Raw genomic sequence first — 26,071 nt, 5'->3', positions numbered from 1 at the left:
TACTCCCTGTTCACCTATGACTGCGTGGCCACGCACGCCTCCAACTCAATCATCAAGTTTGCAGACGACAGTAAGCCTGACGATCAGTAGGCCTGATTACCAACAATGACGAGACAGCCTACAGGGAGGAGGTCAGGACCCTGGGAGAGTGGTGCCAGGAAAATAACCTCTCACTCAATGTCAACAAAAAAAGGGAGATGATCGTGGACTTCAGGAAACAACAGAGGGAGCCCGCCCCTATCCACATCGACGGGACCACAGTGGAAAAAGTGGAAAGCTTCAAGTTCTTCGACGTACACATCACTGACGATCTGAAATGGTCCACCCACACAGACAGTGTGGTGACGAAGGTGCAACAGCACCTCTTCAACCTCAGGAGGCTAAAAACATTTTACGGATGCACAATTGAGAGCATGCTGTCGGACTGTATCACTGCCTGGTACGGCAACTGCACCGCCCGCAACCGCAGGCCTCTCCAGAGGGTGGTGCGGTCTGCCCAACGCATAAACGGGGGAGACTACCTGTCCTCCAGCACACCTACAGCACCCGATGTCACAGGAAGGACAAAAAGATCATCAACCACCCGAGCCACAGCCAACCACCGAAGCTACGGCCTGTTCCCCCCCACTATAATCCAGAAGGTGAGGCATCAAAGCTGGGACCGAGAGACTTAAAAACAGCTTCTATCTCAAGGCCATCAGACTGTTAAAAAGCCATCACTAGAGGCTGCTGCCCTATATATATATAGACTTGGGATCACTGGCCACTTTAATAATGGAAGACTAGTCACTTTAATAATGTTTACATACTGCTTTACTCATCTCATATGTATATACTGTATTCTATTCTACTATATTTTAGTCAATGCTACTCCGACATTGCTCAATCTAATATTTATATACTTCTTAATTCCATTATTTTACTTTTAGATTTGTGTGTATTGTTGTGAATTGTTAGATTCTACTGCACTGTTGGAGCTAGGAACACAAGCATTTTGCTATACCCACAATAACATCTGCTAAATATGTGACCAATAAAATTTGATTTGATCTATTTGTGTGCATTTGTTTATCTATTTATATGTGCCTTTATTTATTCATGTATTTATGTGTACATTTCTTTCTTTCTAATTATGGCAGGTTTATTAGTACACCATATTCGCCCTCCCCCATACTCTGTGTTCAACAGCTGCAGTTACCCATGATGACTCAGAAGCCAATTGAAAAAGAGGGCAGGCTTTCCCTGGGCAGTTCCTGCCGGGCCCAGGACACGGGTCGCAGAATGTTCATAACCAAGTTGGAAGGAGAAATTTACCACACCTTACCTGACTGGTAAGAAAACAGTTGAATGGCCCGCCAACTGGTAATTAGGCCTACTAGTGGGAAACTCGTCTATCACTGAACTCCAATTTCTCCCACATGCTGAACTCTGACATCACCTAAGGAAATTACCTCTAACAGCAATTTCGGCAGTTAAATGTAACAAAACATTATTTATAAAAAACAATCTATTCATATGGAGTTTGAACACTATAACAAAGACACTACAGTATGAAGTTAGACAGAGACTGCTTCTCCAATAGAAATCCCAGATCAAGCTTGTAGGCGATGTCATGGTGAAGTTGGCTGGCTAAACTCATGTGCAGATGTAACAGTTTAACTTCAGTTCGTTCCCTCGCCCCTTTCCGGGCTCGAACCAGGGACCCTCTGCACACATAGACAACTGACACCCACGAATCATCGTTACCCATCGCTCCACAAAACCCGCGGATCTTGCAGAGCATGGGGAACCACTACTTCAAAGTCTGAAACGCTATTAGCGCGCACCACCGCTAACTAGCTAGCCATTTCACATCGGTTACACAGAAACACTTCATCAGATCTAAAGGTCGTCTCGCGCCAAAATGCGCAAGCTGTCAAATCAAAAGCACTCCTTTTATATAAAGTTGTTTTTGATGAAAATTCAAATGCGTCAGTTTGTCACTTGCACGAGGTTGGAATAATAACATGTTCAACTACTTAAAAGACAGTGGCTCGAATCTAGGTTGTGCCTTTAGATTTGACAAAAACGAACAACTAAGGAAGAATTTGTCCCTTCTCTCAGACTTCTCAAATCTGAGCCTGTTTCTGCTTGGTCTGTTTCGCAAGAGTTCCCAGAAGTCTTGCTATGTTGCACCTCTGGGTTTAGAGACTCTGACTATAATTAGTTTACAAGCATGATAGCTGTACTTATGGTTTATGATTGACACAGTTTGTTTGCCATTAGTCAATCAACGTTTCAATGAGTCAAAACACATGAATGCATCTAACTCGTATTTACGACTTTACAACTGGTCATTACCACCATCCCACTTGGTTATGAAAGCAGCATGAGACCCACTAGAGACAAGGTCAAGTTGTATGTTGGCTCAACACGCGGAGAATTGTCAGTGGCGCTTAGCTAAACTTCGAAAGGTGTAACGTTATGCCACCATGAGAACGATTTGGTTTGTAACCGATAAATACTAGACGATTGATTATTATATTTCCTTTTTATTGTGCCATTTGCTCCATTGATTGCAATCCGCTACAAAACATCGCAAATTGAGCTGCGAGTGATAGCTTTCACTTGGGGGGTGGGGTGGGATTGGATTATCAGGAGCGGTCCGGATGAGTTCGGAACAGTGTCTGGCGCTACAGCAGAAGGAGGTCAAATCGGGATCGGACGAACGTGTGCAAGGGGAGATAATATCGAAAGATCAAGGCGGAATGGTAAGTTTGGGCCTTGTGCTAACTTGTCCCCCCCCAAAAAATTTTTTTTCAAGTTCCTCATTGATTACTGCATTGTTGATTTTTAGAGCTTGCAAGAAAGACATTTCACTGTACTTGTCGTGACATTAACTTGAAGCTAAGCATGTTGCGCTAACATTACTGCAATTCCATTAAACAGTCTGCGGTTGACTGACACTGGTTCTGCCGCGTGTTTCTTAGTTGCCAGTCTGGCGTGTAACCTCTAAGTACACTTTACGGTAACTAACGTTAGCTAACTGTTTTTTTTTGTCGACACGTTAGCAAGCCTAGTAGGTCGACTAGTTCAACTTTAACTAACGTGTTTAGATCCAATGATGTAACTCGCTTAGCCGCGTTACTAGTACCTAGTTTTGTAGCTAACGTTAGTCGAGCTAGCAAACACCTGGCGGTATCGTTAGCCTTAGCTTAGTCGTTCCATGTACCTACATTTCAACCAATTAAACGCTACTGTAACGTCGTTGTGTAACCAAAGACCGAGTGTAACGTCTTTGATTTAACCCATCTAACGTTAATTTAGCTGGGTACAGTAGCTTGCTTAGTTGATTGTTGCTAGCTAACATGGCTAGCAAACGTTAGCTAATTCATGCTAGCTCGTTGGTGGTGTCTGGGTTGGATGCAGTAGGCAAGGTCTTCAAACTTGACAGTAGGTACAGCCAAAGACGATGGTACAACTAAATGAGTTCGGTAACGTTAGCTTGCGACTGTTGGCTTACGTTAATTTACAACATGTTTCTTTCAAACAGTAACGTTAGTTAGACATGCAACTGGTTGGTTTCTTCGAATTTGCATAATCGTTTCATGACGGTAGTATCTTGTTACTCTAGCTAATGTACATTTTCGGTGGTGGTTGAAGTTCCAACGATACCCTCACCCGTGGGGGGGGGGGGTGAAACTGATTCTTGATTGGTGTAATGTTTAGTTTACAAAACCTACTAGGCCTAAACCTAGAAAGTGTCCAGAAGAAGCTTTGGGGATGTTGGGGAGGAAGAAACCTTAAAAGGAACAAGCTCCTACGTAGAAAATAATGTAAATTACAGTATATGTGTATATAGGCTGAGATGTTCTGCTACCCTGTAAAGCTTTATTGCCTATACTGTTTTGCATTTCACATCTATTCACCGAACCTCATTGAGGTAGATTGATAGTCATGCATTCATTCAGTAGTTAGGCCCTGGGCTAATCGTCCACTTCCTAAGGCTAGACCGCTCTTCCTGACAGTAGGCCTCTGGGCTGGGGGGTTTAAATTCACAGTGGAAGTACAATTTCAGTTGGAACAAATAGTTTTCTTATATTACAATTGAAGTGATTTGGTGAACCTCACTCGTGATGATTAACTTTGCCTGAGACCTGAAAGAGTTGTTGGCTCCCTGAGCTGAAAGTCTTGTGACATGCAGGAGACCCAGGTAAAAAAAAAAACAGTTTGTCTCATTGGTACTGCGACTCTGCGAAAGGGTCATATGCGAGTGTGGTGATTGAGGTTGTTCAGTGAACCTCATTCCTGTGTTGAGTAACCTTGTCTAAGACCTGAAGACTTGTGTTGGCTCTCCGCAGGCTAAGAATTGTGGCTCACAGTCAGACGTTGGCCTACTTTCTCAGACCAGGATTCTGTTTAACCCAATGGCGTATAAATCATTGGTTCAACCCTTTCACTCAATCATGTTTTGATGCCCTCTGACATAACTGATGCTATTTATGTGGCATTTTTGCTTTCCTGACCACCTCTGTAGCCTGGTCTCCGAGCAAAACATTGTTACTAAAATCTGTTACACTTCATTTAGTATGTTACATTATTTGACCCGTTTAGTATTATATATTATGTTCAATAAGACGATAGGTTACTTAACGAAAAAACTAAAGCTAGGTGGGCGAATAACGCTGACGTCTAGCAACCCCAAGGTTGCTTTCCTAGCCACCGTGCTTCTACATCTGCATTGCTTGCTGTTTGGTATCTGGGTTTCTGTATAGCACTTTGTGACATCGGCTGATTTTCAAAAGGGCTTTATAAATACATTTTGATAATTTGATCGAGTGTTATGGACAACTTCAGCATTTTAGCTAATTTGCAACTCCAACCAATTTATAACATTTTTGACATGTGTTTTTCTGGATTTTTTTGTTATTCTGTCTCTCACTGTTAAAATAAACCTACCATTAAAATTATAGACAAATCATTTCTTTGTCAGTGGGAAAACATACAAAATCAGCAGGGGGTCAAATACTTTTTTCCCTCACTGTTTCATACTAAATGGAGTGGCATGGCTCTTAGTATCATAAAATACGTTTTCGCTCTGAGACTAGATAGCCGTCAATGCTGTAAAATAAGTACTTATGTTATTCCTGGTTGCTCTACAGTGATTGCTATTTTATGTTCTTTGGAATTCAAATCTGCAGCGTATACTAGAGGTCGACCGATTTAATTATGGCCGATTTTTCATAACTATTGCAGCAAGGAGCCACGGTAAGTTGCTAGCTAGTATTAAACTCATCTGATTGTTTAAAAAATAATAATCTTCACATAACTTGTGATTAACTACACATGGTTGATATTACTAGGTTAACTAGCTTGTCCTGCGTTGCATATAATCAATGCAGTGCCTGTTAATTTATCATCGAATCTCAGCCTACTTCGCCAAACGGGGGATGATTTAACATTAATGTTATAGAGAGGAATAGTCGACGCGTCATAATTCCTATAACTACAACCTAAAACTTCTTAACTGGGAATATTGAAGAACTGGGAATATTGAACCACCAGCTTTCATATGTTCTGAGCAAGGAACTTAAACTTCAGCTTTTTTACATGGCACATATTGCACTTTTACTTTCTTCTCTATCACTGTTTTTGCATTCTTTAAACCAAATTGAGTATGTTTCATTATTTGAGACTAAATAGATTTTATTGATGTATTAAGTTAAAATAACTGTTCATTCAGTATTGTTATTGTCCTTATGTATAATTTATTTTTTTGGCAGATTAGATTTTTTTGGGTCCTCCAGTAATCGGTATCGGTGTTGAAAAATCATAATCGGTCAACCTCCAGCATGTTAATGGAACGGCATGTATGCCTGTCAACATGTGTTCATTCGTTGTTCTATCGGCAGAGGGTAGGTAGCGGAAGAGTTGAACGAGGGTTTTGATTTAAGCGACGCTTCAACCAATTGCGAGACTATCTTTGGTGGAGACGAATGTGTGAACGAGAGGTGATGCACAAAGTCAAAGATGGTGGCTAAATGAGTTCACTCACGCAGTTTACCATCGGTGGGGTGGTCGGTTTAATGGAGTGACTCGCCTAGACACCAATGCGATAGCAGCTGGGTCTGATCTGCTTAGTTTATTGAACCAGGGGGAAAAAACTGCGAGTTGGGGGTCTCCCTTGCTCTTCAGTTTCTGACAAAGTGTGTCGGTACTTGTGGAGAGGTCTGAGTCTAACAGTACCATAACCAAAGAAAAATCCATTGAGTACTCATGAAAGGTCCTTCACTGTAGCATGCGCTCACAGTTTGCAGTTTTGGTATTCGTCCTAATGTGAATTGAACTATGTTGTCGAGTTCCACCCATTGTACGTTTTTTTTCTATTTAAGTGAGGACCATCTTGGATTAGCTGGCTACATTAATTAAATCAGTTAGCTAGCGAGTCAGTACAACATTGGGAGGAAATGTTTGGTCTGTATAGGGGTCTAGTCTAAAGTTCGTCTGGAACTACATTTTATGGCGCTATAGGAAGCCGGCGTAGCATTCCTGTCAATACACACTACCGTTAATCAATAGTTGCAATTGGGGAATACCGTTATGCTAGGTCATTGGTGAGCGTGCAAAGTATCAAACTTGTTAAGAAATGGAGTTGTAGCTAGTAGGCTACATGTCGCAATTGATTTCAGAATCTTAAAAGATAAGAACTTGTGTAGTCCTCCTGCTTGGCAGGACATATAATGCCTCCTTTAAATTTAGTCCATTCATTAGCTGGGCAATTTGTTTCATTCCCCCCCCCCCCCCCCCCATTTTCTTTTCTCAATTCATTCCCTTTTTCTGATAGTAAAATGATTACCTATAAACCTTGGAATGTGTTTTTATGTGGAACATTGAACATTTGAAAATTACGTATTCATAACGCATCACTCCAAATGGACTTGCATAGCCTACGGTTGATGTATGTTTGTTGATGGTATATGTGTTTGACAGACATCATTGGCTGTCTTGAAAATGATGCAACTTTGGAATCTGAATGTATGTGCTCTAAATGGATGTTTTGACTTTGCCAGACACCTACAGCAGCCTTAAAGAGTTTGTGCTTTTCATCACACAGGTAACCACAAAGGGAGCAGGTCTGAACCCCAATGCCAAAGTCTGGCAGGAGATCTCTGCGCCCCAGAGCCAAGTCCCAGATGAGGGCATAGAGGGCCCCTACTTGCTCCAGATGACCCCTAACTCTGCTGATGTCACTGAGGGTGTGGGCCAATTTAAATGCACCCTGGAGTTTTTATTTCACCACTACATGCATACACAGGCCTTCATAGATCTGCCACCAGACGAGCAATAGCTTGAACAGATTTCTCTCAAATTCTGTACACGTCGTGTTAAGCACGTGGTTTTAGGCTTTTGATTTGCAGAGTTCAGAGGGTACAATGGCCCTTTTTGGAAGGACTATTAATCAAGACCTGAGATCATCCTAACCCTGCTCTGTGGAGGCACTGAAAACCAAGCTCTGTTATGAGACTGGATTACATAGCCTCCCTGGTTCAACCTTGACAGTCTCTTTCTCCATTCAGACTCTTATTGACCACATGACTCTCCCCTCTTCCTCCCAGGTTACTCAGAGGTCCCTCCTACTGGGGCTAAGGGGTATGGCATGGGGTACTCGGACCCCTCCTTGGACAGCAGTGCCCCTGCACCCACAGAGGGGGTAGTGAACGGCATGGACCCCCCTGAGCTGGGATACCCTCTCTATGACCCTGTGACTGGTTCAGCAGGTCAGTAGCAGTCCTTTGGTCAGCTCCCTCTGGGTCAGATGCTTTTGAGATGCCATGCTCTGATCTGGCATTGAAGGGAATTGGATACATTACGTTTCTCAGTTTTGCCTTTCACCAAGTATTGTCATTGAGAGTTACATCAATTAATTTCATAATGATTACCAATAGTAACGATCCGAGATGTAAGGCTTTGGCCAACTTTCCCTATGCACAAGGGCTGGTACTTGTAGCATTGCAGCCTAGAGTCAAACATGAATTTTGATCTGAAATTGTTTGTGCAGTGGAGGAAAAGCAGCCGCTCTTAGAGGTGAGCATCAGAGAGTGTCTGAAGAAACAGCTGGAGTTCTGCTTCTCCAGGTGAGTATGTAACTGCTTTTGAGAGCCTATTTCAGATGGTTGTTATAACTTAAATACAGTCAGAATTGAAAAGTCTATCGTTGAACTAAGACATTCTACATGGTGTTGTAGTGTATTGAGTAGACCTTGGATTTGTACCCCCGGTGATCAGCATCGTGCTTGGAAGGACCCAGGAGCGCTTTGACTGGAGGGCTATCCTCTTCATATCTCTCAATATGTGTGTGATTTTCATATCTTCGCGTAACAGACGTGGCGTGTTGGTTTCTCATGCCGTGTTACTGTCTCTTCAGAGAGAATCTGTCCAAGGACTTGTACCTGATGTCCCAGATGGACAGTGACCAGTTTGTCCCCATCTGGACCATCGCCAGCATGGAGGACGTCAAGGTCCTCACTACTGACATGGACCTGATTCTGGAGGTGCTACGAGGTACAAACCCATGTCTTTAACCCTGTGGGAGTGGGGAGAACTAAGGAAATAGCCTGTCTGGATAGGCTTATAGCTGTAGCCTGCTACAAGAATGGTCTGAAACCAGCTCAGATGGCTGGCTAAAAATCCTGCATAAGAACACTTAGCATACAAGTTGTAAAGGCTCTTACCAGATGTTGTTGATACACGGCTGGGAACGAGATTAGTGGTGGAAGTAACAATGCGATGGCTGTAACGCCACCAGGAGATTCATTTATAATTGTATAGAGGAATAATAATGCCAATTGTGGTAGTCAAACATAAAACAAGGTAGTATAGTGCCTTGCAAAAGTATTCATCCCCCTTGGTGTTTTTCCTATTTTGTTACATTACGACTTGTAATTTAAATAGCTTTTTATTTGGCTTTCATGTAACGGACATATACAAAATAGTCCAAATTGGGGAAGTAATTTAAAATTTTTTAATTACTTGTTTAAAAATAATGTTAGTGGTATGTGCATATGTATTCACCTACTTTGCTATGAAGCCCCTAAATAAGATCTGGTGCAACCAATTACCTTCAGAAGTCACATTAGTTAGATTGCACACAGGTGGACTTTATATAAGAGTCACAAACTCGGTGTATACATACACACCTCTTCTGAAAATTCCCCAGAGTCTGCAACACCACAAAGCAAGGGGCACCACCAAGCAAGTGGTACCATGAAGACCAAGGAGCTCTCTAAACAGGTCAGGGACAAAGTTGTGGAGAAGTACAGATCAGGGTTGGGATATAAAAATATATGTCACTTTGGCCATCCTACGGAGCACAATTAAATCCATTATTAAAACATGGAAAGAATATGGCACCACAACAAACCTGCCTAGAGAGGGCTGCCCACCAAAACTCACGGACCAGGTAAGAAGGGCTTCAGAGGGGCAACAAAGAGACAAAAGATAATCCTGAAGGAGCTGCAAAACTCCACAGCGGAGATTGGAGTATCTGTCCATAGGACCACTTTTAGCCGTACACTCCACAGAACTGGGCTTTACGGAAGAGTGAACAGAAAAAAGCCATTGCTTAAAGAGAAAAATAAGCAACATGTTTGGTGTTCCCCAAAAGGCATGTGGGAGACTCCCCAAACATATGGAAGAAGGTACTCTGGTCAGATGAGACTAAAATTGAGTTTTTTTTTTGGCCATCAAGGAAAACTAGGGCAAACCCCCCCGAGAATACCAATGTTTTTCATTGGCACTGGGAAACTGGTCAGAATTGAAGGAATGATGGATGGCGCTAATACATGGAAATTCTTGAGGGGAAACCTGTTTCAGTCTTCCAGAGATTTGAGATTGGACCGGAGGTTCACCTTCCGGCAGGACAATGACCCTAAGAATACTGCTAAAGCAACAATTGAGTGGTTTACGGGGCAATATTTAAATGTCTTGGAATGGCCTAGTGAAAACCCAGACCTCAATCCAATTGAGAATCTGTGGTATGACTTAATGGTTGCTGTACACCAGTAGAACCCATCCAACTTGAAGGAGCTGGAGCATTTTTGCCTTGAAGAATGGGCAACAATTCCAGTGGCTAGATGTGCCAAGCTTATAGAGACATACCCCAAGATACTTGCAGCTGTAATTGCTGCAAAAGGTGGCTCTACAAAGTATTGACTTTGGGGGGAGAATAGTTATGCACCCTCAAGCCCCCCCTTGTTAAACAAACATATTTTGCATCTTCAAAGTGGTAGGCATGTTGTATATTATATTATAGAACCCCCCCCAAATAATCTTATTTTAATTCCAGGTTGTAAGGCAACAAAATAAATAGGAAGAATGCGGGTGGGTGAGGAAATTGCATTTGGAACTTCTTGATCTGTTGAAAGTTAACCTTAAATGATGGATTTTCAAGCACTTTGGGTAGGTATGCCATGAACCTGGCTTTGGGAGCAAACTCACTCAAAGGCGAGAAAATAGTCCTCAGTGTCATTATTGGAAAAGGCTCTAGTAAATCCTAGTGGGTGATATTTCTGACATGTTGTTCAGGGGTCGGATTAGCTTTCAGAAGTCTGCTGCCAAATTGTCTTAGAATGAAAAGCAAGTTTGGTTTTTTTATAAAAAAAATATATATTTTTTTGCAAAATTGATTCATGGCTATCATAGAATGCAGCCAGCTACATTTCCTAACTTCAAGCAAAACATTAATCTTGCATTTTAACTGGCTACCTAAGAAAAACTGTACCGGAGAAAAATAGCCTTCACATCAGTCAGAGTGCTGGTGATCCAATGGCGAGAGCAAAGATATTTCATCCAGGTGGAGAAGTGCAACTCCGTTGCAACTGTATGAAGTGTGAAATTAGTCCCTTTACATTCATGATTTGGTGTGATTTGACTTTTATTTTTCTGCGTTTTGACTTTTTCCTTTCCGGCTAGAAAAAAATGCAAAATCCTGCGTTAATGAGACCCCTTGGTTGATGTGTGTGGTTTCAGCCTCGCCCATGGTGCAAGTTGACGAGAGTGGGAAAAAGGTTCGTCCCAACCACAAGCGCTGCATCATCATTCTGAGGGAGGTGCCCGAGACCACACCGGTAGAGGTAACCAAATGGGAGAATTCATGTTTTTACAATTTACCTTAGCTCATTACATGTGACAAATATGGTTATTTTGTTGAACTGTAAACCCTCATCTTCCCTCTATTTCCTTTTCCTTCAGGAAGTGGAGACCCTCTTTAAGAATGAAAACTGCCCCGAAGTGCTTAGTGTTGAATTTGCGGCCAATAACAACTGGTACATCACGTTCCGGTCGGACACTGATGCACAGCAGGTAGCTTCACATTCTTAACTAGCGATGGGGGAAAATCGATAGTTACATATCACAATAGTATTGTGGATCATATCAATACTTTGACCCCAGTATCGTTGTTGTTAGCTAGTGTCATGGGAATTCAGTACTGAGAGAGATTTGCTAATATCTTCAAACAATTATCTGTATTTAATATAAGTTAATTACTGCAATAATGAGGCTGCCCCCCCCTAACTTTTACACAAATGCAGAGTACTTATCTAGATATATCTATCGATCAGCAATAACAGAAACGTCCCCTTTTTCAAGACCCTGTCTTTCAAAGATAATTCGTAAAAATCTAACTTCACAGCTCTTCATTGTAAAGGGTTTAAACACTGTTTCCCATGCTTGTTCTGTTCAATGAACCATAAACAATTAATGAACATGCACCTGTGGAACGGTCGTTAAGACACTAACAGCTTACAGACGGTAGGCAATTAATGTCACAGTTATGAAACCTTGGGACACTAAAGAGACCTTTCTACTGACTCTGAAAAACACCAAAAGAAAGATGCCCAGGGTCCCTGCTCATCTGTGTGAATGTGCAAGGAGGCATGAGGACTGCAGATGGGGCCAGGGCAATAAATTGCAATGTCCGTACTGTGAGATGCCTAAGACAGCGCTACAGGACAGACGGCTGATTGTCCTCGCAGTGGCAGACCATGTGTAACAACGCCTGCACAGGATCGGTACATCCGAACACACCTGCGGAACAGGTAGAGGATGGCAACAACTGCCCGAGTATCACCAGGAACGCACAATACCTCCATCAGTGCTCAGACTGTCCACAATCGGCTGAGACGCTGGACTGGAGGTTTGTAGGCCTGTTAGGCAGGCACTCACCAGACATCACCGGCAACAACGTCGCCTATGGGCATAAACTCACCGTTGCTGGACCAGACAGGACTGGCAAAATGTTCTCTTCACTGACGAGTCGCGGTTTTGTCTCACCAGGGGTGATGGTCGGATTTGCGTTTATCGTCAAAGGAATGAACGTTACACTGAGGCCTGTGCTCTGGAGCGGGATCGATTTTTGGAGGTGGTCTGTCATGGTCTGGGGCGGTGTGTCACAGCATCATCGGACTGAGCTTGTTGTCATTGCAGGCAATCTCAACGCTGTGCGTTACAGGGAAGACATCCTCCTCCCTCATGTGTTTCCTTTCCTGCAGGCTCATCCTGACATGACCCTCCAGCATGACAATGTACCAGCCATACTTCTCGTTCTGTGCGTGTTTTCCTGCAAGACAGGAATGTCGGTGTTCTGCCAGTGAAGAGCCCGGATCTCAATCCCACTGAGCATGTCTGGGACCTGTTGGATCGGAGGGTGAGGGCTAGGGCCACCCCCCCCCCAGAAATGTCTGGCAACTTGCAGATGCCTTGGTGGAAGTGTGGGGGTAACATCTCACAGCAAAGAACGGGCAAATCTGGTGCAGTCCATGAGGAGATGCATTGCAGTACTTACTGACTGTTACTTTTGACCCCCCCCCTTTGTTCAGGGACACATTATTCTATTTCTGTTAGTCACATGTCTGAATCTTGTGTTCATAAAAATATTTACAAATGTTAAGTTTGCTGAAAGTAAACGCAGTTGACAGTGAGCGGATGTTTTTTTTTGCTGAGTTTATATCTGACATATCAATGCTCAGTCATGGTTGGTTCACCCCCCCCCATGCAGACCAGGGAGCATTATATGCCACTCTGGGTTCATTCTGTTATCTGCACGTGGGTTGTTTTCTTAACCCCACCCTGGCTTAGTTTCCCAGATGCAAGAGTGATTTAGAGACCATGAGGAATTGCTCTAAACTCCTCCTGGCTATCTCTCGGTTACACCCAACACATCTTGTCTATGCAATGCAGTCTTCAACTCATTTGTCAGCTCAAGCCATCTCTAGTGACCATACACCTAGATTAGCTGCAGGGAACTAGAGTGGAGACCTTAAAAACAGACTAACAGGACAGAAATATCCTCCTATTTGTTAAGTATTAATTGCTAACTATTAATATAAAAACAATCAGGTAAATGTGTAATTTTCTATCACACCTGTCAGCACTACCTGTGCTGAAACACTGGTGTTTTTCATCCTATAGCTTGTTCTTCTAGTTTTGAAATAGTGTGCCAACATGTTTTCAGCACTTTATTTCCATGAGTGATCAAAACAAATTTTCTCTCGCTCTCGATTGTCTCCCTGCAGAAGACCATAGTGAGAAATGATTGTAACATCATCGCAATATAGAATCACGGTGCATATAGAATTGATACATAGCGTATCGACACCCAAGTATCGTGATGTCCCTGGCCATTCCCAGCCCTTATTCACAACTATCCGTAGTCAGTGAAAATGACTTGCAAATTCCAAGTCCTCATTCAATGTTGACATTGTTTTTTTTTGCGATTTGTGGGGAGAGAACTAATGAGTGCATACATTAAGTCGCTCTAGATAAGAGCGTCTGCTAAATTACTCAAATGTAAATGTACTTTTATTTATTCTGGCTTCTCATTCCTCAGGCCCACAGATATCTAAGGGAAGAAGTGAAAACATTTCAGGGAAAACCCATCATGGTTAGTACATTTTCTTTTCTCACATAAGACATGCTTTTCTTTGATCAGATTTAATTTAGTCAAGGGGAGGCAATGCGTAACATAAGTCAACTGTACAGCTCTGATATCAGCTGATAGGAGTTGGGGCAATGCGGTGCTGTACCTCCCTCACTGTTCTGCGGTCAGCGTTTATGAGGTCAAGTCACTGAGTTTTAGAGGGGGTTGCTGTCTCATTGCCGGGAGCTTGTGGCTGAGCTGTGGCTACACGACGGCAAGGTCACCTTGAGTTTGTGCCTGCATAAGGATCCGATAAGGAAGGCGAGGCCAGCCAGGCTGCAAGCAATTTCTCTCTCCCTCTGTTATATTAGTCTGAATTCCATCTCTCACATTCAAGAAGATATGACATTGTCCACATTTCATTCAACCACTCTTTAGCAGTAGTTATTTTTGATCCTACTTAATTTAAGAGCGACTGACAATGTGAATTTCATTCATTGACCTTCGACAACTTCAATTTGATTTGGTGCGCTAGATCAAGTAGCTTAGTGCATTAAACTCCGGCAAAAGCGAAGCCCGCAGTGTTGATCATTGTGCTTGCAAGGACCCAGGAGCACTGTGACTGGAGGACTCCTCTTCGGCTCTCTAAATCTCTCGTCTCCTCTCTGACCTTTCTCCCTTTTTTTTCATCCCCCCTCTACACCTCTTCCTCCCTCTGTCAGCACAGTGTGACTGACCTAATGACTGAGATTGAGTTCTGAGGGGAACAAGGAGCATAGCCTCCATTTCCTTCTCTTTGTAAAGGGCAGAGTGGGGACACAATCATGTGAAGCATATTTTAATCTTGAATTTGTTTATTCAATGGACTGCATGTTGTACTGAGTATTAATGTGTGCTAACATGTCATGTGTTCGCCTTCATTCCCACCCTCTTTGCATTCCTCCACACACACACACACACACACACACACATCTCCCTGCCCCACCTGTCTCGCTCTCTTTTCCTCTGTCCAGGCTCGTATCAAGGCCATCAACACATTCTTTGCAAAGAATGGCTACCGTAGCGTACTGGACTCCAGTGTGTACAGCCAGCAGGGCCAGTCTCAGTCCCAGTACACCTCTACACACCACTACATGCAGCAGGTGTTCAGCCCCCAGCAGCAGTACCCTCTCTACCCCCTGGTGCCCCCCACCTGGAACCCATCGCCTGCCCCTTATTTCGAGACCCCACTGGTAAGGCCCAGATGAATGTGGTTCCCTGTTCAAATCAAATTTTATTTGTCCCATGTGCCGAATACAACAGATGTAGTAGACATTACAGTGAAATGCTTATGAGTTCTTAGCCAATAATGCATTTCAAGAAAGGGAGTTCAGAAAACGTTTTCCTAAAGCAAAAAATAATAATGAACACGATAGAATTACATAAGAATAACGAGGCTATATACAGGGGGTACGAAGGTAATTTGTACATAGGGGTAATGTGACTAACTCATATTGTATTACACTTGGTTATAAGATCTGTTCATTCCTAGGCTGACCAGCCCATCCAGATCATGTAATGGAGAGTGGCGGTTGCTTATCATGGGAACAATGGTGTTGGTTTACCTGTGGCTACTCGGTTCTGAACAAAGAGATCAAATTGAGTCCAGTTTTCAGCAAATGGCTCCTTTCTTAAAATAAAGACGTGACCCAGTGATGACAGGTCAAAGTGCATAGAGTGGTTTCAGGCTGGAAGACAAGCCACTTGTCCTGTTCAGACTCGTATGAATATACCATGTGTCAGCTGTAACACACACCCTTAACCTTGCAATCTGGGGTGCGAGTGGTCATGGCATTTAGTAATGTAGCACTGTCAGGATCAGCTGTTCCTGTAAGAGCTGTGTCGTAACTGAGGTGATTAACCTTTGTCATTGACTGGTTACACTGAGTGATCGTGGGTGGCATTTTTTTCCTTCTCTTTCATCCAGGCCCCGTTTCCCAACAGTGGCTTTGTGAATGGCTTCAGCGCCCCTGGGAACTACAAGACTGGCACTTGTCCCCTGGGCCTCGGACGATCGCCCTTCAACAGCAACCGGTAGGTGTTTTCGCTCAGGGCAAGAACCCCCATCCGGCTTCAACTTGATCCTTTATCAAATGGCTTTGACCCAATGATGACACATTGATGCGCATAGAGGTGCTTCAAGCTGTGAGATGAAGGCTTTTGGGTTTCTTTCTCCTCCCTCCCTCCTACTTTTCTTACCAACTCTCTCTTGCGCCCCAAAGTCACTAGTCTCCACACTTGACCCGATGAGCGTTAAGATTATGAGATCTGAGGGTTCAAACAGGTGTTTGGCCATACAAAGTGGACCATTTGAATTCCGACACAGCCTTACAAAATGAGATGCATTCTGACATTCTGTTTAAATAAAATAAAACAGCCGGGTTGACTAGCACTGGGGTGGTTGTTGTAATTGAGCAGACAATGTGATTTAGTGCATATATGATTCATTTTTATGTTCAGTAACAAAATAAGACAAATTATATTTGTTAGTTGTTTTTTGGGGTCTGCTGTCATGAATAACTTGTTGCCTTTTACTTCCCCCTGTCCCACAGTGTCCCCCTCTATTCCAGAAAGAATGTAATCAATGCCTTCAGGTATAAACAGTTCTCAATCACGTTATCAGTTGATGTCCCCCCCCCCACCTCCATTTCATCCATTCTCATTTTAAAATATACACGTTAGCAAGATAGATAATGCAACTTGAAACTATCAATTTTAATGCTACAGTGTAGTGTCCTTGAACTGTGGCAACCCTCAACTGATATTTGAGAAAGCTAGCGTAACTCACAAATGACGGTATATGAAACCGAGAGCTCAGGGATTAAATTCAAGTTTGCACTTTGACTACAATATGCAGAAAGTTCATTACCATCAGCATGTGCTTAGCAAACAAAAACCCTTCCCTTGGTATTCTATACAGTAGCATAGTTACAATATTCACCATATTAATGTTTAATGTCCTTATCCTCTCCATATCTGCATGAATCTTACTGGAACAGCTCTAGCTGTTTTGTGATCAAGTTATTGTATCTTTAGACTGAATGATGGCTAGCAGTTATGCCTGGTGAGAATGAGATCCAGTTATGACTGATTTCCTTCCTCAGGAACCATGTGAAGAGCCAGCCCCAGCCATGTGATGAAACCCTACCTCCATCTGTGACCCCCGTACCCCCCCTGGTGGATGGCCTGTCTGGCCCCTCCAGCCCTCAGCCACCCCGCATGACTGGGGCACCCCTGGTTAGCACCCCTGAACCTGGCCCTGCTCTCACCTCTTACTGCCTCAGGGACACCCTCCCACTGGCTTCAGAGGGGATGTCTAACGGAGACCTGGGAATTGCTGGCAGAAGCAGGTCAGTCTCCACAGACAACAAACGGACACACCCACAACCTGCTCATACATGAAATGCCATCATCACATTTGGCCGTTACCAGATGGCTTTGACCCTATGATGACAAATCAATGTGCATAGAGGTGCTTCCAAGTTGTAGGATGAAGACTTTTGGGTTTCACTCTCCTCTCTTTCTTTCTTTCGCTCAAACTCTCTTCTATCCCCCCCAATGTCACTAGTCTATACACTTGACCCGATGAGCTGTAAGATTATGAGATCTGAGGGTTCAAACATGTCTTTTTTGGCCATACAGATCCTTCTCAGAACTGCAACCATGCCTTTTACTCTTGGGCTTCTTATGCTAATCTTGGTGATAATGTTTGTAGGAGAGGCAGCTACCGAGGGATGCGCAGAAGGAGAGAGGACGAGCGGCTCATGGTCAGTTACGTTTTTCATCATTTCCACTTCTGTCACCTGTATTCTACACCCTATCTGACCCCAAGCGCAGTTGGATTGAAGCTAAAAACATGTTTCTTGTGTGTGTGTTTACAGAGGCCCATCCCTCTGAGCGAGGTTAAGGTTCCACAGCCCAAGTTTGACTTGGCAACCTCCAACTTCCCTCCGTTGCCTGGGTGTATGGTCAGCATGCAGGGAGAAGAGCCCGTGCTGGAGACGCGCATGTCTGACGTGGTGCGGGGTGTTAAGGTGGTGACCAGTGACAAAGTAAGGAGAAACTCTTAACGCTATTGCACTTAGTTTTTTGTCTTGACACAAACAAATAGGCTTACTAACTGGTTATAATTGTTTTTCCTGGTCAGGCCACTTAACCCCAACTCTTACATCTGGCAGGTAGCCTAGTGGTTAAGAGCATTGGGTCAGTAACGAAAGGTGTTTGGTTTTAATCTTGAGCCGACTAGATGAAACTGCCTATGCTCTTGAGCAAGGCACTTATCCGGTACCAGAGCGCCAAAGTCTAGGTCCAAAAGGCTTCTACCCCCCTTACGCTGATGGTACTCTGTTATCTGTGCATAGTCGCTTTAACTCTAGCTACATGTACATATTACCTCAACTCACCGGTGCCCCCCGCACATTGACTCTGTACCAACTGGTACCCCTGTATATAGCCTTGCTACTGTTATTTTACTGCTGCTCTTTTTTTAAATAAAATGTTTTCTTAACTGGATTGTTGGTTAAGGGCTTGTAACTAAGAATTTCACTAAGGTCTACACCTGTTTTATTCTGTGCATGTGACATACAATTTGATTTGAACCCTAAAGTGCTCCTGTGGTGTTGCTCTGTATAAGCATGTCACCTAAATGACTAAAATGTAATCACTCTCTCATTGTGGTCTCAACCAAATGCCATGTTATTTTTGTTCCTCCAAATCAACTGTCCCATCTCATTTCCAGCCTGAGGTGAATAAGGAGTCTGTGGCCCCTCCTGTTAGTACCCAGGAGGGAACTGGGAGCGCGCCCAGTCCTGTCATGCCAGCCCTCAAACCCCCCACCCCTCTAGTTGTGCAGCCCCCTGTTCCAAGGTATAGTCTTCCTCTGGTTTACGGTCACAAAGATGTGCTGTAGGGATTTCTAAGATATTTAAATGTTGGAAATAAACCTTAATAGAAATATATTTTCTTCTGTCTGCAGTGTTGCTCACCCGGTAGAGAAGCCTGAGCCTCATGTCCAAAGGGAGGCTGCTAGAACCCCCACACCACCCTCTTCTTTGCCAACCCCATCACAGCCCGCTGCTGCTACCAAACCCACCCCTATCCCCACCAGCAGTCAGTCCATCTCCACGACAACACCAGTCCCCGCTGCACCCACTACCGCACCGGTAAGACTTCACTCACTACCTGGCTGATTTCACTGGATAGATAATGCATTGGATATGTCAGTTAACACATCTGGTTAAACGAAAAGCTGTTCTACCTATTCCTTTTCTCCTCCCCCTATTCTGTTTCCTGTCTGTATTTCACCATCCAACCAGGAGCCAAGGAAGCTGAGCTATGCTGAGATGTGCAAGCGGCCAGCCACCCAGCTCCCAGCCCCCAACCCTCCCATCACCTCTGCCAGCCAACCCCTGCAGGAGCTTCGGGTCAACAAGGCCGACGAGCCTGCCGCCTCCAGCAGCAGCAATGGCGAAAGGCCAGAGAAACCTGAGGGGTCTGGAGAAGGCCTGCCCCTTCGTGACCCCCTGGGCACATACCGTTCGGGTAACGGCCCTGCCCGATCCGGAGGGATGGGCCTAAAGTACCGGGATCAGCAGCGTGGTGCCTCTATGAGACGACGGATCTCCCCCCACGGCTGGGCTAGAGGGAGTGGGAAGGAACAGAACATTCCACCCCGGTCGCCGAAGTAGTTTAAACCACAACTAACAGGAAAACAAACATCTATATATGTTAAGACAGAAATATATATGAATATATATTATTGGATGAAAGAACATGTGCGTTCTTAATCTAGAAGACCCTCCTGGAGCTCAGTCGGACACACACTGACCTTTGTTTGGGAAAACACTGAAAGCGGTAATCATTTTAAGTGGGGGTGAACATGAGTGTCACAAAACACAAACTGAAGGACTTGTTTGAAAGAACAGTGAGATGCTGACATGTGGCCTCACCTTGGTTAGCTTGAAGAATGGACCCTCCGCTAAATCGATGAATTTTATTTTTATGTGAAAGTGGGGTGTGAGAGAGGGGGGACAAATGTATGGTAAGTAAAGCCTTGTATCTCAAAAATACCAGTAGTTGCAAAATAAGAAACAACAGTTGAGCTGTTAGCAAATCTAGTTTATATGCAACAAAGCAAAAGATGTGGATATCCACCGATATGACAACTGAGTTGATACTACTTCCTTATAAAAAATGATATTGAGGGAGGGGTTAGTAGGGTATTGGTCATTAACTGTGTGGAAATGTGCTTTTATGAAGGTTGGAAGCAAGAGATGGCCACATGGTTCAGGAGTTGTTCTGAAAGTTGGGAAGCCTGTCAAGTCAAGCTGCACATTCATTTAGGTGAAGAAACCGTCTTCGACATGTCTGCTTTTAGTCTGGAATTTAAAAAAAGTTTGAACCAGTGGGGGAATGTGAATTAAAATCGATGCATTTCTTTTCATGGTTGACGGAAGATTTTGGTACACCCTTGCATAAGTACAACATTGAAAACTTGACAATAGTGCATGAATACTTGAGCAGTGCAAATTTGGGGAAGTGTTTGTATAGTCAGACTGATGTAACTGATTTGTTATATTTTTATCTTCATTTACTCTTTCTTCCATACAGATGGTTAAATGTTTGGCTGTGTATGTCATGGGTAAAGGCTCATAGAGGGAGTAGTCTTCCCTTAGTTTAGGCATTCTGTTATTGAGACACTCACATCCTAGACACTAATGGTGTATGTAACTGGCTGGCTTTTCATGAATTCTACAGTGTTGTACATAGCCATTTAAGAAGAGCAGTTAAAAAAAGAAGAAGTTGTGGCTTGCGTAGAAGCTGTACCTATTGTATTAATCTTTACAATTGTATTTCCCAACCTATGTGGTCAAATGCAGGTTCAGCATTGATATATACTTTTATTTTATGTCTTGAAAGTCAAATAGAAACCCTTCCACCCCCGATATCTGTTAAGTTCAACATGTTATATTACCATATCTGTGCAACAGCCTCCCGGGTAGTCTTTCATGCATTTTGGTTGGTTGTATCGTGTAGAGTAGGCTAGATGGTATTTCAGAGTGGTAATGGCAGATTTAGTGCAATGGTATCCCAAGCATGAAACTGGTCTCTGGAATTCGATGTATTCCAACTTGCTCATTTAAAATGGCAAAAATAGGCCTGAATTCTGAAACAAGTGAACACTCAATTCTCATAAGGCCGTGTCTAGACTTAATAGTTAATTCTGTTTTAGTATTCTGATCATAGTCCTAATCATGGCTTTCCGAACGCGTCATGCTCTACGTGTAAAATGTCTGGTGTCCGTATGCCCTTTTCCCGCGCTATATTAAAACGCTAGTATGCGTTCTACGAACGGTGGAATTAGGTAAAGTATGACAACACAATTGATGGCTGTAGCTACCAAGCAACGCTAAGGGGATTGCAAACGGGTTAACAACACTAACCAAACATTGTTTTCCAAAATATTAGCTAGCTGGCTAGCATTTGAGTGCAGAAAACACGTTCCTTGCGTTTGAGGAACGTATTTCCTCAAGTTAAATTGAAATGGTGCCTCCGTCCCAAAACAAGTTTTCTGGAGACGTTTGGGTGGAGGGCTAATGACGTCGATCACTGTATGCGCTTTCGGTAGGCTGATTGCGTAGATGGTTATTTTTCCTCGTACATTTCATGTTTTGATTTTCTCTTAGATTTGAATATTTGAATGCATATCCAATTATGTTTGAGGTCTGTACATGTCCATTGATTGCTAAAAGGAAACTTGAGAGCATTTGTCGTTCACATGTCACTCATTTGTATTTTATTTTGTAAAACATTTTAGGAACTCAGGTGGTCTCAATGTACTGTTTAGAGTTAGAATAGTGATTACAAAAGGTACAAATTAGACATTTGGTTGGGCATAAGCAGTTTTCCCCTTGTCGGTCACTCTTAGCCATGTCAGCAAATACTTTTTAGATTGGTAAATTAGTCTAGCAGGCTATCTAAACTTGTATTAACACTGACGAAACCCACCAGGCATGCAGGGCACTGATTTTGTTAATCACACTCACTTGGATCTCATGTTAACATGGCATAAGTCATTGCACAATGCAGAATTAGTCTATCAGGAAATTGGCTTTAACACTGCACAGATTCCTCTCCATCCCATGGCAGTATATGTTTTATACGTTTGCAAAACTCTGCCCCAAGGCAAAAGGTGTATAATTTAGGAAATGTAACTTTAAAACGAAGTTATTTCTCTCTGCTGTCAAGAGGGGGTGCATCATTCTCACCTAACCAAATTATGCTTAGGGGCCCCAAAAGGGTGCATCTTTTCATGTGTGGGTCCCAGAAAAACATGATCTAAGTTGGGTCCCAGGCTGAAAAAGTTTAAGAACCCCTGCTTTAGAGTGATGTCTTCAAATATAAATGTTAGAGTTGACTAGATGTGGTGGGCATCAATCTTAATATCTGTTCTCTATGCTCTTACAAACTCATAATTCATCCTTTTGTGTGTGAATGGATTGAACATCTGGACCAAAGTCAAGCAAGCAAAAATACAATTTTGGGAACTTGCTCAAATCTGTGTGGGAAGTGGCGATCAAATGTTGCTGAAATGGCATTGGCCAGTCATGGCTTGATGAATGTAGTCCTGTTTGAGAGAAGCCACTTCATAAGTGGTCTGAATGTCCTTGTACCGATTTTGCGCCTAGCAGGCTAGTCTTTAGTCTGGTTTGTGTTAGATGACTGTTGCAATTTTATTTTTTCTCTTTCTGGTCTGCTGTATTAGTGAGCACATTTAGATTAAAAGTTTTGAGAGTTCTGCAGTTTGACATTTTTAAATGTATTGTAACTAATGTACCTTTTTTTTTTTTTTTTTTGGTGGCTTTTTTCCCCCCCTAAAATGTTTGATGTAATAGTTGACTATTCAATGTCTGATTTGAGACTTGGCTAAAGTGAGAATTCAGTGCATTGCCTGGGTGCTAGCAGTGCAGTAACATGTAATCACTGGGCCTGTTCTGATTTTTATATTTTACATCCATTTAATGGCTAAACTACAAGCAGGTAGTGGTGTTGTGGAATGAAGTGCACTAACTTTTGTTTTAAAATATCCCATGTTGTGTAAAATCATTTTAGATGTCTAAAGAAAAGGTGTTTTTAGCAGTCTTCCTGAAGTTATTACAGGAGTAGGGGTTTATTTCTATTTTACTGTTGATTGTTCTAGCATTTCTCTACTGGGACATGTGTTTTTAGGGGGTGCAGGTGGGACATCATAACAGAAGTGGGGTGTGAGACACTGAATTACTGATTTAGTAGAGGTCTGATCAAAAGTTAAAATAAAGTACATGTTTTGGCCTTTCTGAATGTTTCTGGGTCCTGTGCTTGCAATGATTTTTGCTGTCTGTGTATTTTAAATGTTTGTGCCATGCTCAGTACTTCTGTGGTCTTGTACCAGATGTCTGTATTAAAGATGTTTCAGGGTGCTTGTATGACTCTTCACCAGTCCTACTTTTACTGTCCCCAAAAATATTTTTCAGGCCTAACTAAAATTCCAGTGCCTTCTCCAGTGTTGAGGTTTTCCTTCTCTGCAAAGTAAAAGTAACAACACTTTCATTTGGAACACGGCAGGTTTTGTTGGTTTAGTGGACAGACAAAAATACATGGCTCACACTCAGAATTTATACATTCAACTTTTGTGTGTAGGCTGTGTCACAAATAAATGTATGCGCCTCGCATGACAATGCTGAAATTGTAATACGCTGCTTCAACATAACAGCTCTTTTGAAAACCAGTGAAAAGGTGAAGCGAGTCTGTTGGTGTGAGCAGGAATATATATATACATACCGGTTTACTGTCGTGAATGTATCATTGCAAACATGTACGAGAATAAACATTTTCAACACCATTGTATTTACTGAATCAAACTAGTGTGGCAATATTGTTTTGTCATTGTATGAGTGAAGTCCAGAAGTATATATTTGCTTGGTGTTTGTCCCAAATGTCACCTTGTTCCCTAGGGCCCTACTCTCAGACTGTCATCAGGTTACAGCCTCCGGTATAACCTTTTTGAAAATCAAGAGATGAGAGAAAGATACCTTAAGACATAAGCACACCATTCACACAACAGCTACTAATACTATGCAAGGTAATGTGTATATAGAAGATAAACATGTCACCAATTAAATATTAATTTAAATAAATGCACTGATGCCATTACAAAATTTATCGGACTTGCCACAACTGAATTTCCCTCTGGGGAGAAATTAAATAATTCTATAGTTTTCCATTTCGGACACATCCTTGAACTCCTTTAGCACTGAGACCTAGGGCTGAAGGTCACACTGGTTCAATCATCAACAAATGCCAAGGCAGTGAGTTGACCTCCCATTCTTTGGATCTTGAATTTCATATAGGTGAGACAGACTGGCTTGTTGTCATATTATACTCTTGAATGGCTGCTGTGGAAATAAGATTGTAGAGTACAAATACAGCAGAGAAAATAGATGAGTTTGTGACAGATTTGGTACCATCTGTTGTTGGATAGCTACAGGGCCAGCTCCAGGCATAACTGACAAGCGGTTGCTTAGGGGGCCCCGGACCAATTCATAAAAAAATGCAGTTGTCACTCAGGGTCTCAATTTACCATTGAGATTTAGAGTTGCAGAATAAACCATGTGTAATTTGGTTGTGCATCAGCAGTTTCTCTGTCAGTCACTGATAGTGCGGAGCGAATAGTGCTTTTTGAGATTGGTTTGGATTCGGTTTGATTCTTAAAATTATCATGGTTTTCAATGTTTTATTTGACATTAAATGCGTTATCACATTACAATTATTTTAGAACTTAATGGAAATTTCAAAGCCAAAAATATTGAACATTCAACTGCCAAAACATTGAAAATATTCCATTGTCTCTGCAGGTCCACATTGGGTAGACATCAATAGGAAATGACTATGAATAAAAATATTTGTATATTACTTCGTTTTTATTATATTACTATATTTTTTATTCTCTTAAGACATCTTTTCATTACTACTCAGGCAGTTGCAGCCAGCCAGTCAGACAGACCATCCCAATGTTATCTACACTGAACAAAAATATAAATTCAAAATTTTGGCTACACATTTGTTTACATCCCTGTTAGTGAGCATTTCTCCTTTGCCAAGATAATCCATCCACCTAACAGGTGTGGCATATCAAGAAGCTGATTCAACAGCATGGTCATTACACAGGTGAACCTTGTGCTGGGGACAATAATAGGCCATTCTAAAATGTGCAGTTTTGTCACACAACACAATGCCACAGATGTATCAAGCTTTGAGGGAAAATGCAATTGGCATGCTGACTGCAGGACTGTTCACCTGAGCTGTTGCCAGAGAAGTGAATGTCCATTTCTCTATCATAAGCCTCCTCCAACATCGTTTTAGAGAATTTGGCAGTACGTGCAACCGGAGTCACAACCGCAGACCACGTGTAACCACACCACCCCACGACCTCTACATTCGGCTTCTTCACCTGCGGGATCATCTGAGACCAGCCACCGGGACAGTTGAAACTGAGGAGTATTTCGGTCTGTAATAAAGCCCTTTTGTGGGGAAAAACATTCTGGTTGGCTGGGCCTGGTTCCCCAGTAGGTGGGCCTGGCTCCCATGTGGGTGGGCGTATGCCTTCCCAGGTCCACCCATGGCTGCCCTGTAATGTGAAATCCATAGATTAGGGCCTAACAAATTCATTTTTTATTGATTGATTTCCTTATATGAACTGTATCTCAGTAAAATTGTTGAAATTGTTGCATATTGCGTTTATATTTTTGTTCATTATATGTTCTAGCCACACTGTACTGTCATTAGTCATCCTGTTTCACTAGCCTGCCTAAGTATGCTGCAGAGCTGTTTTACAAAATAATTTGACTAGTTCTTCCAAGTAGATACGACATACTTTCACAAACTGTCTCTGTCCCTCTCGTCATTGTGTTGTGTACAATCATCTCATGTGGTCTAAACTAATGTGGCAGGCATAAGTGTATCCGTCCAGAGATCTGTATATAATGATGAGATGATCATGTCTCCGCCCTAACAATGGGAGTTGTTGTCCCAAAGAAAAGCAGTTTATATTGGACATATTTGGGTGAAAGTGCCTTTTCTTTTCTTTTTTAATAATCA

The 26,071-nt window shown here is 42.6% G+C and overlaps 1 protein-coding gene across 4 annotated transcripts; it reads left to right on the top strand.

Annotated features, from left to right (window-relative positions):
* Positions 1-2,326: 2,326 nt before the first annotated feature.
* LOC115143118 (la-related protein 4-like) lies at positions 2,327-23,821 on the top strand. Of its 4 annotated transcripts, none has more exons than XM_029683218.2 (17): positions 2,328-2,750; positions 7,094-7,235; positions 7,596-7,757; positions 8,039-8,114; positions 8,405-8,541; positions 11,008-11,111; positions 11,230-11,340; positions 13,868-13,921; positions 14,911-15,129; positions 15,864-15,970; positions 16,489-16,530; positions 17,041-17,286; positions 17,652-17,703; positions 17,818-17,988; positions 18,675-18,802; positions 18,912-19,098; positions 19,252-23,821. In XM_029683218.2, exons 1-17 carry the CDS (start codon positions 2,649-2,651, stop codon positions 19,621-19,623), a joined length of 2,412 nt encoding a protein of 803 aa, XP_029539078.2. In that variant the 5' UTR covers positions 2,328-2,648; the 3' UTR covers positions 19,624-23,821. The 4 variants fall into 4 exon arrangements, with proteins under 4 accessions (XP_064857871.1, XP_029539078.2, XP_029539079.2 ...); XM_029683219.2 differs by lacking the exon at positions 2,328-2,750 and adding an exon at positions 2,943-3,007; XM_029683220.2 differs by lacking the exon at positions 2,328-2,750 and adding an exon at positions 3,056-3,432.
* Positions 23,822-26,071: the final 2,250 nt, after the last annotated feature.

The sequence above is a fragment of the Oncorhynchus nerka genome, linkage group LG15 (genome assembly GCF_034236695.1).
Source record: "Oncorhynchus nerka isolate Pitt River linkage group LG15, Oner_Uvic_2.0, whole genome shotgun sequence".
In the NCBI taxonomy this organism is placed as follows: domain Eukaryota; kingdom Metazoa; phylum Chordata; class Actinopteri; order Salmoniformes; family Salmonidae; genus Oncorhynchus; species Oncorhynchus nerka.
The sequence above is the reverse complement of the archived record's forward strand: the minus strand, read 5'-3'. Positions and strand labels throughout refer to the sequence as shown.